The 10,337-nt window shown below is 46.6% G+C and overlaps 4 protein-coding genes across 4 annotated transcripts; 2 read left to right on the forward strand and 2 right to left on the reverse strand.

Moving 5' to 3' along the window:
- Positions 1 to 410: 410 nt before the first annotated feature.
- Positions 411 to 994, reverse strand: BBK36DRAFT_23957 (hypothetical protein; the record flags this gene model as incomplete). The annotated part of the gene is made up of 2 exons (XM_024897974.1): positions 411 to 829; positions 886 to 994. 2 exons carry the CDS (start codon positions 992 to 994, stop codon positions 411 to 413), a joined length of 528 nt encoding a protein of 175 aa, XP_024745425.1.
- A 1,280-nt stretch (positions 995 to 2,274) lies between these two features.
- BBK36DRAFT_1172943 (amidase) lies at positions 2,275 to 4,097 on the reverse strand (the record flags this gene model as incomplete). The annotated part of the gene is made up of 4 exons (XM_024895808.1): positions 2,275 to 2,399; positions 2,469 to 2,835; positions 2,894 to 3,751; positions 3,825 to 4,097. The coding sequence occupies 4 exons, from the start codon at positions 4,095 to 4,097 to the stop codon at positions 2,275 to 2,277; spliced, it is 1,623 nt and encodes a 540-aa protein (XP_024745426.1).
- A 28-nt stretch (positions 4,098 to 4,125) lies between these two features.
- On the forward strand, positions 4,126 to 5,987 carry BBK36DRAFT_1172944 (hypothetical protein; the record flags this gene model as incomplete). The annotated part of the gene is made up of 2 exons (XM_024895809.1): positions 4,126 to 4,129; positions 4,579 to 5,987. 2 exons carry the CDS (start codon positions 4,126 to 4,128, stop codon positions 5,985 to 5,987), a joined length of 1,413 nt encoding a protein of 470 aa, XP_024745427.1.
- Positions 5,988 to 6,973: 986 nt separating this feature from the next.
- BBK36DRAFT_1172945 (heme peroxidase) lies at positions 6,974 to 9,266 on the forward strand (the record flags this gene model as incomplete). The annotated part of the gene is made up of 6 exons (XM_024895810.1): positions 6,974 to 7,084; positions 7,164 to 7,646; positions 8,234 to 8,292; positions 8,371 to 8,599; positions 8,740 to 8,970; positions 9,117 to 9,266. The coding sequence occupies 6 exons, from the start codon at positions 6,974 to 6,976 to the stop codon at positions 9,264 to 9,266; spliced, it is 1,263 nt and encodes a 420-aa protein (XP_024745428.1).
- Between the last annotated feature and the right edge of the window lie 1,071 nt (positions 9,267 to 10,337).

The following is a 10,337-nucleotide window of genomic DNA, read 5'->3' on the forward strand; positions in this document are numbered from 1 at the left end:
GAGACATTCGCAGAGAGCAACTGCTGCTGGAACAGCATATCCCATAATGAACCACTCATGGTCGCCTTCCATGCCGACCAAGATATCATTTCGAGTCCAGAATGTAACCGTCGCTGATATAACTTCCAGGCTTCTCTGAATCAGATCGCCTAAAGAGAGATTTGGCTGAGCTTTTTGTAGTATTCTCTCGATGAGAAAAAGATTTTGCAGGTGTTCCAGCTTGATGAAAAGCTTTGTGTATAGAGCTTGAGGTTCAATACCCTCGAGGGTTTTGTCTCCAGCAGCCAATCGTAGCTGACTAGGTAGGTGGTTGTAAGTGTTTACCTCCTTCAATCTCAAGTTACTAGATGATAAATGCCTCATTAGCCTTTCAACGCAAACCTGTCATTCCGGCATGCTCATTGAAGCCCTCACATCAATTCAAGTGGGTTTCTTTGCCTCATGTTTAAGGCTATAGCCAAAATATCTTCTCGAATGCGAGCTATGAGCCCTCTTGCTCGAAGACTGGTTGTGGGGTAGATTCTGCCACTTGTATGGTCGTCGATGCCTAGCGAGTCAAATTCTGCACTGTTGCCAGCCTCCCAGCGTACGAGAATGGCGTTTGATATGTCCAAAGGCAAAGCCGTAGTGCCTCGGTGCGAAGCCAACAGCGGCGATCTCCCAGCAAAGAACGCAGCCGCCTTATCCAGGACATAGATGGCCGTGAACAGACGACGCTCCGACTGCTTAGATATGAGGCGATCTTGTATGGATGAATCGGACATGGCATCCAGCCGCATTGCACAAGCCAAAGAGACAGTTCCCGAGTGAAAGCGCCAAAAGTTGGCATCTAAAAGGCCTTTTAGCGCAAATGAATGGCGCTGGACGGAGTTTAGGGAGACTCACTATCATTACCATGCAACATTGATGAAACGATACTTGTGCGGTATAAGAGATAGACCAATAACACATTATCCGCTGAATTTCCTTGGCAGAATCGGATACAGCTCTCCATTATGTCGTAAAACCTGAGAGCTAGGACCCTCGGCCGATACTAATCAATATCTTCTTTGTTTTGCAGAGCAGCAAGTGCCCAGCTGCTGAACAGCAGGCCAATGGTTTCCCACCTTAGACTTGGGCCAGAAAGAAGAATAAGCCAGTCTTCCGTTGAATCCCCCCGGGTGTGGGGGCATCTTTGCGCAGTATTCGAAAAGATGATTAGCGCAAGGACTGTGGCATGTTCTCTGTCGCTTCTGAACGCGGAGGAAAAGGTACTTCTCAGCTCGGCCAATAGTCCTGTTGTTGATAACGGAATCCAGCCATCGAATGGATTAATGTGAGGTTTAGCGAGTATACGTTCAGCTTCAGGACCAGGAAGGCTATCCAAGATATTCAGAGCTGTCTGTAAGTCCTCGTTGCTCACAGCCGGAAACGCGTGCTCATGAGACTTTAGAGTTTCAAGGGTCTCCTGGGCACTTGCAAGCAACCGTTGACTTTCGTGAGGTTCAATGGTGAGGAGCTGCGTGCTAGTTCAACAGTTTGCCGAGCGTTTACCAGCTGTGGCGCCCCTTCAGCGAGACACATCCGCAACGAATGGGTGTCGGCAATCGCGCAATTATCGGACTGGAGAGTTGATGTCTGGTTACTCGGCGGAGTGCGGCTAATATATCTGCATTGTTGTTTCATCCGACTACGCTGGCAGCGTTGGCATATTGGAAGAGCACGATCGCATGCGTATTTCCGTCGATGGCATGGTTCACACGCAACGGGGCGGCCATTCTTCGTTCGAGGCAGCTTCATGCTCGATGTGCCAAGGTCCGTTGGCGGAGAGTATTGGAAAGACGCTGGGTCGATGACAAAGTCAGGATTATTGGCAGGTGAATGACCATGGAGCATACATACAGAAGAGCACGTGATAGATGGTTAGTTGGACAAGGGGTCATTGTAGTAACTGATACCGCTATACGGAGTAGTAGCCGAGAAGATGGAAGTTCAGTTACACCGGCGTTATATAATTTAGGGCATAATCGTACTCAACGAATCTGTGCTACACGGCAGGCAAGCAGGCTATAACATATGCATCTACTCCTAATAAAGGCACCGCACTACTCTGCATGGGCAATTTCTCTATGAACTTGAAGCGTGGCTGAAAGAGGGGGTCGCAGATAAGCAGAAAGTGACCAGTGTCTTTGATTTTCCTTCCTTGGGACACGAGTGCGCGTCTGATCCTCCCTCGTTGGACATCCAGTATCCAGTCTCATTTTCACTACCGCCACCTATCCACGGCTGTGTTGCCTACGACTTGCCATTGATGATTGAGTCCAGGATTTCCGCCGCTGCAATCAGTTCCTCGTCTTGGTGTCGGTAGCCAATTACTTGAACCGCGATCGGAAGGCCCTTGTAGTGCTCAGGTCCCGTGTCTATTTGAGAAAGAAACGCGTCAGTTCCCGAGGTCGAAGTACTTAGCCGGCCATCATGGTTGTACATACACTGTCTATAAAGTTCCATATCGCTCGGTCCATATTTTGCGTTGTTGGGGTCGTCCATTGAGTCTGAATCTGTCACAACATCCATAGGGATTACAACCGCCGGGTAGTCAAGGTAGTTCCACAACGCCGTGTACGTCGCGTTGGTCCAAGTATCCCAGGGTAGAGCAGTATGCGGCGCTGCAGGCATGAGGATCGCATCCAGGCTGTTATCGAGAAAAAGTCGAAGATATGTCCTTGCAGCTTCTGCTCGGCGAACGTTCAAATCGAAGAAGCTCTTGAGGGTTGCCGCCGGTTTCGACAGCAGGCCAAGCGCTGCCAACGATGGCACTACCGGCTCTCCCGTTCTGCCAAACTGCTCAAGGTAGTGCTTTGTGTGGCTCGAGTCAGAAGCTTTTCCATAGAGAGAGAGCAACGGGTTGACTTACCTCACTCCCTGAGAGAGTAAAATAGCTTAGAAGATCCGCATAATAAGTTTTTACATTCGGTAGAGCCAAGGGGACTATTTCAACATTTTCACTCGTTCGAAGCAGAGCGGCGGCCTTCTTCATAACCCTCCTCACAGGTGGAACTGGAGTGTAAACACCATCATCTTCGACTAGACCAATACGCAGCCTCATCTTAGGCTTGGCATCTCTCCATGGCAACGATATGACGCTGGTATCGTATCGCCAGGTTCCAGCCTTCATGATGGTTTTAAGAAAGAGGGCGCAGTCCCGAAGCGTGGTTGCCATCGGGCCAACGGTCGATCGTATCCCATCCGTGCCCGGTACTGTGAGTTCTCGCGTACCATTGTGGGGAGCAAGGCCTACACTCGGCCTCATTCCATATGTTCCGTTACAGACGGACGGGACACGGATGCTTCCAGCTATATCAGTACCGACCCCGAGGACACTTCCTCTAAGGGCAAGCAGTGCACCCTCACCACCTGTGCTACCACCCGCCGTGAAAGATACATTCCGCGGATTGAGAGTCCTGCCAAAGACATTGTTGTGGCTGTCTCCGGTCATGACCGACTGCGGAACGTTTGTCTTGCAGTAAAGGATGGCGCCAAGATCAAGTAGCATGGCGGCTATGGCACTGTGCTCCTCTGCTGGCTCATTGACATAGCAGGCTAAACCAGTCGATGTATCATGCCCCTTGACCGCAAAAATATCCTTGAGTGACACTGGCAGACCGAAGAGAGGTGGAAGTGCTTTGACGTCCGTACAGGCATATCGTTGTTTATCAAGCCGGCGAGCACGTTCAATGGCTTCGTTGAAGAATATTTCGGTCAGACAGTTTACCTATTGGAAAATTTGAGTAGACTTGATCAGCCAGACATGCCACTGTGACCATAAATAAGTGATGCAAGCTTACTAGCTGCTGGGCAATAGCCGCTCGTTTGCAGAAAGCTGTAGTCACTTGTTCAACAGACCAAATACCAGCTTTAAGACCCTTCAAAAGGCTTGTTGCGTCAAATTTGGACGTGATATCAATCTCGGCATCAGTCAACAGGCCACAGGTGATTGGCACATCCAAAAGATCGATGCCTTGATGAATCTTTGGGTCAAAAGTCCACTCCCTGGGAATGTTCCCACCTCTTTGCAGCCGCTTTGCATGGGAAATAGCTTCATAATCCTTTTGAGGCATCGCAACCGTTGTTCCGTATGAGCGAGCAATGAGTAAGGTCTCTGAGCGTTGGAAGGAAAAAAGAATAGGGAGATGTGTATTCTCCCGTTCAACTTTTACCAGCGCGGTTTATATATGCCCCCTGCTTCTACTATAACCATCTTTTCGCGAAGCCTTTCATGCCTCTCTTATCATTTTCCGTCATATAACCTGGATCTATCGCACACTCACAATGGTCCGGTTCCGGTCCTCTATTTGGTACGGTTAACCTGTTTACTATACGCGCAGTCATGGAAATAATCGGCTACTTAAACCTCCGGTCAACCTTCCGGCGGGTAAATGTGGAACAATCGGCAGCGAATAGGAACCCTCTCTCTAAGCGTGGGGGTGGGGAATTGTTGAGGATCGTACTTCTTGTCGCTATTATCTTCTCTACTGGCGCGAGGAACGACACTTGGTCGACTTCGCATCTCATCCGCACAGATTGGACTTGAGCAAATAGTGACCACTATGCTCAAACGACACAACTCAAGAACTGCATGTGATCGGTGCTACAAGCTGAAAGAACGATGTGATCGCTCAGCTGGCGGCGTTTCCTGCACGAGATGTGATCGGTTGACGTTCGTCTGCTCGATAAATCGACCAATTCGGGCAGCTGGCCGCAGACCAAAGAACTGGGGCAGGGTGCTCCCTGGAGACACCTCATCCGACTCAATCACATCCAGCATGGTGACGCAGCAGAACTTGCCTATTGATGAGTGGGTTACAGATGGACTCAAGATCGACTTGCAAGAGAAAGAGCTGCTGAGGGCTCTCCTGAGCCAGCCCAAGAACTTCGGCCATCATCTGGTTAGTTCCAGCTTCGAAGAAGCGGAGCATCGGTTGCTAGCAGCTCTTCTACCCAGAGCCATGCCATTCCTCAAAGACGCCTATCTTGCCTATGCAGGGACTCTCCAATTGACTCAGCAAGATACGGCATCAGATGTGATAAGAATGAACGATAGCTATCGCTATGCGTCATCAGCCATCGGGATGCTGCGGTTATTGCACGCTACCAATGCACAGGAATCGACAGTATGTCTCACACTCGGAACTGTCTTAGTTCTATCAGTGTATTCTTTATCGGGGCTCGGCGTAGCCGAGATCTGTCAACACTGTCTGAGCACTACCGCAGCATTTACGGATGCAGCGATATTGTGGGATGAAGATACGGTGTCGCAGTATAGCTTTCTTGTGCTGCTGGACACTGCCGATTGCTTGGTTCACTGCAGAAAGCCAACACAGAGGTTTCCGTCTGAGGAAACAAAAGTCGTGAGCCGTCATCTTGGAGTCTGTTTGTCACTGTTACCATACTATTACGACCTCTGTCTTATCGGTCATTGCATGGCAAACAGCTTCGACACGGTGTGCCTGGTACAGCTTCACAAGAAGCTCGATGAAATACGAACTGCAGTGGAGGGCTGGAGGCCGCCTCCCCTATGCAATGTGTCCCAACGATATGAAACAGTGGACCTGGTCAACTTGCTGGCTCAAGCAAAGGTATACCGGCTGGCAGCACTACTGGTGGGCCATCGGCTACGATACCCTTTCGGCCGCGAAGATGGCCAGGCGCGCATCTGGTCCAACGAGATCATGTTGGAGCTTGAGCTTGCCAACTGGGCAACGAAGCAGCCTTGTCGCTGTGTGACATTGCCATATCTTGTTGCAGCAGTCGAGATTCAAGATGTTGGCTCGCGAGTCCAGGCATTGGAGAACGTTGATAAATACGTGGATCACTTCATGCCGACGGTTCAACGAGCAGCAAAACAGTTTCTTTCGCGAATCTGGCTAGAGCGAGACAACAACGCAACGCGTTATTGGTTTCAATCTTTGTCCAAGCCTTGTCCGGTTCTGCAGTCTCTGGAACTGTAAGCCACCGTTACTTCGTATGGCGTGAGGATCGGCGGTCTTGGGATAGGACATTGCAACACGCAAGACACCCCATCATTTGAGTCTCAGTTGGGTAGCTGCAGGGATCATCTGACGTCCAAAAGGTTGAATCACGACTGATAAGTGTGACCTTACATTGGTATCTTGGCCTTGTTAAAGTTGGGGTTACGAGATGGTTAGCAAAATAGATTGGTAATTATAGCTGTGCTGGCAACCCTTCGAGCTGTGAAATGAACGAACCAGCGTTCTTATTGACGGGCCGTTATTCTGTAACAGTTCGCACGTCTTTCATATGTTCATTCTATGAGCTACTCATTGCATATCTGTTGGTCAGACACTCCTCCTAGAAATGATCCAGGTCACAGTGGAGTGGGTGGTAAAGCGCTTCGCTTCTGAAATGTGCACACGCGGCCTGATCAGGCTCTCGGACTAAGGTATAAGCATTCTTGTAAGCTTAACACGAAACATGATCCAAGCGTAAGCTTAACGATCTGAGTTCGTAGAGGTCGCAGTGTGCCGCTAATCAGGTAAGAATTGCCTATCGCATATGCGTCCCTGTTGGCTGAGCCAATTAGTACTGAGGATAAGATGTTGCGTGGTATTAGTCCTGCTACATAGAGTTAGGGCGATACTACAAGGAACAGCTGGCCAACGGCGGACTTCGTAGTATTGCGCTTTACAAACGAAGGACAGGCACTGAGATCCACAGATCCCTTGCAACCCACTGACAGGATGCCTCAATCCCGACAGTTACTAAGGAGCTGACTGCTTCGAGCCAACGGTCAAGCAGAAGACCCTGAGACAGTGCTTCCTGCCAAGAAAACTGAATTGAGTAGATTATCAAGGTATCATATCAGGCCACGATATATTTTTCAGCTATATAATTCGGTGTCAGCCCAACAAGACGTCATAGAGTATCCCGAGTGTTTTTCCCGCAATGTCACGATCTCATACCTAGAACCAGCATCATGGCCTGGAGCCGTAGAATTGCATGGGCTGTTTCAAGCAGCCCTTTACTGTTCCTTGCAAACGCCAATTACGTCTGGCCAAACTCACGGATCGACGAGCTTGAGAAGCTGGTATATGAGCAAGAGAATCCCTTAAATGGCCCCTAGGGGCCTCGCATCATTTGTTGACGGATGCAGCGGCCCGGCTGAGGGTGCCCTCGGCATAGGACGCAGCTTTGGTGCAGAGTGGATTACAAACGCCTACCACGACATGTCAACACCAGATATCTTTGCCGGAACTGGCGGTCTGGATGCTTCAATCGTCTTTGAGATGGATCGTCTCGAAAACGTCGGTGACGCGTTTCGGGAGACGCTCAACATTCTCAAAGGTAGCCACAACAATAGAGTGTCGATGTCTGACTTGTTTACATTGGCCACGGTGGTGGCAGTTGGCGGATGTTCTAAAGGAAAAGTTATTGTTCCGTTGAAGGGAGGCCGCGTAGACGCAGCTGGTCCGGGTCTGTCCGGCGTCCCAGAGCTCCAGCAGCATCTCCAAACGCATACTGCGAATTTTGCGAAACAACCATTTGATACTTCTGAGATGATAGCCCTTGTTGCTTGCGGGCACACCGTTGGAGGCGTCCATGGTGTCGACCTTCCAGAGATTGTCCCAAACCCTGCTCCAACCGATGGCGTTCGTATATCCAACACTTTGACCAACAAATCTTCGGCCCGCTAATGTGCTCCAAACTAAGGTTGCAATAACCCATGGGTAATCATGGGCTAGCCTAAAAATTTAGCCCATGGGTAGGTTTTGGGCGGCTTGGCAGCCCACGGATTACCCGAGCCTAAATTAGCCTAAATTAGGCGGCTTTATGATAAGGTGCGATAACCACCAGCCTAATTACCCTACATTCTACCTAAAATCTATATTAATTAAAAAAAAGCTAAATAAAATATGTAAAAAAAAATAAAAAAATATTTTTATATATATTAAGATATAATAATATTAATTATATTTTTTCTTTATTTTTTTTTACCTTTCTATATAATAAAAGTTATTATTTAGTAGATTTAAAATAGCATACTTAAAGGTATCTCTTAGCATTTAGGCGGCTCCTGCCTACGCTTTTAGGCATGATAAGATAAGAATAGGCGGTTCTTGGCAAACCCACTTATTTTTGGGCTTACCTAATGGGCTGGATAAGCCCATTAGGCCGCCCATGGGACCCACGGGCTGGGTAATTACAGCCTTACTCCAAACCACTAACTCGCATCTAGTCAAAGAATGATATCACGCTTACATTCGATACAACCACAGACGATTTTGACAACATTGTGTGAGACTCAATTATAACATCTCCTTCGCTTTCCAGTGGCTATTGGTCTCCAAATACTGACAGTGAATGTTGTAGCAGGGCCAAAGAGTTCATTGCCAACGTATCTCGTAACCCGCTTGCGTTTGGGCAAATTGAAACAACACGGTCGGACTTCCGTATCTTCAACGCAGACGGCGGCGACATGATCTCACAAATTGCAACGTTTAATGACTTTTTCCTTGATACCTGTAGCACCATGTTTGAGCGCATGGTCAGTACAGTGCCGAGAAATGCCCAACTGAGAGACATTAAACCTCTCCTTCGGATAGTACGCTGATATCACGAAGTGAAGCTTGTCGATGACCTTACTAAATGGCAATTTAACGCGGATCTTGGCACATTTGTCGTCTAGTTCTGGTGACCCATTGCCGATAGCAGAGGCGACCACGTCTAGGGGACAAACGGGAGGGTGTGGATACCCGAATTGCGTCCCACCCTCAAAAAATCCCGACTGAATGCGGCATATCATCTTTCACTGTTGAAATCGCGGACAGTCAAACGGGCAAAACCTCAGTTCATGACACCGGGCGCGCCGGCTTTTCCCCACCCAAAGAAATTCTGGCAATGTACTTTCTTTCACGTCAGAGTGTAATAACTGTGGGTGGTGTCAGCCAGATGCAACTCAATCTGACTGTGGCAGTACGTGGAGCTTACCCTTCGAGTGGAATTACGCTTTTATGGCTAACTTTGTCTATTATGTTCTAAATGCCGAGGATTGTATACAGACAAGTCTTTAGTTGTTCCTCAGCCCTCGAACAAAAGCGCTCCTTATGAAACCCTTGCAGAAAGTCGACGGGACTAACTACACACTCTATACGGGCATATGGCAGAGGACGTCCGCTGCCTCTACGCATTCGTTCGATATCGTCGCTGTGGGGCCGGATAGAACAGTTTCGAGTCTGTTCGACTCTTGGGACGACGTCCCTAGGGAATAGCCACAATCTTTGTCTATATGAGAGGCTGAGACGAGGCTTGTTATACACTGGAGGAATATGCCGAGAAAAGTGCATCTTGGTTTAGATGGTGCCTAACTGTATGCCTATGTGCTTGGATAACCGATCTTCGTAATCATTCAAAGCCTCAGCTGGATCAATAGCTAAGAAACGTTACGCCCGATGTGGCTGATGCTTGGTAAGTTAGTAAGGTAAGGTAGAACAGTTATGCGGGACTGTTTCGTACTGTATGGAACGGCCATGACTAGTTTACTCTATTAGGATATAACTTTTAACTTAAAAGGGCCGTATTTAGCTAGAGGTCTTACTTTATATAACATCTATATAATAGGCCACCCCTATTTTAACTAGGCAAATAGTCTAAAATTACTAAGTAGGTTATGCTAAAATTATTAATTTAAAATAGCGCTATACTAACTAAAAGGTATATAAATTTATATAAGATTTACTAGTAAATCTAAGTACTTTCTTATATTAATTTTAAAAAGGTAAATAGTAATATATAGTAATATAAAAGTAAAGATATTATAAAAGGTAGGTTAATTAATTAAAGCTATTTAAAGACCTAGAATTAAAGGCATTACTTATATAGCTAAAGGCTCCTTATAGTAAGTAACTATAATTACTATTACTACTACTATTACTATTACTATTACTATAGTAGTAATAGCAGCAGCTAAGCCTATCTCCTTAATAAAGCTATACTATTTAGTATTTATATAGTATTTTATTATTAAATTTAAATATCTAGCTACTTTTAAAAAGTTAAAGTAAGTAGCTTAAAATAGCCTCCTTTTATAAAGTTAAGGCTACTTATAATAAGCAGCTATAAGCCTAGCTACTTAAAAAAATATATCTTATTAATATATTTAAACTAAAGGCTAGTCTTAGTTATTACTAAAAGGTTAATAAACTTAAATTATAAAAGAAATCTCTTTAATAATAACTAGTTAGCTATAAAGCACTAGATTATATACCTTTAAATATTTATATATAAGAAAATAGCTTTTTAAAGGATTATAAGTATAACTTATAATATTATAACTAGCTATA

The sequence above is a fragment of the Trichoderma citrinoviride genome (genome assembly GCF_003025115.1).
Source record: "Trichoderma citrinoviride strain TUCIM 6016 unplaced genomic scaffold BBK36scaffold_19, whole genome shotgun sequence".
NCBI lineage: Eukaryota > Fungi > Ascomycota > Sordariomycetes > Hypocreales > Hypocreaceae > Trichoderma > Trichoderma citrinoviride.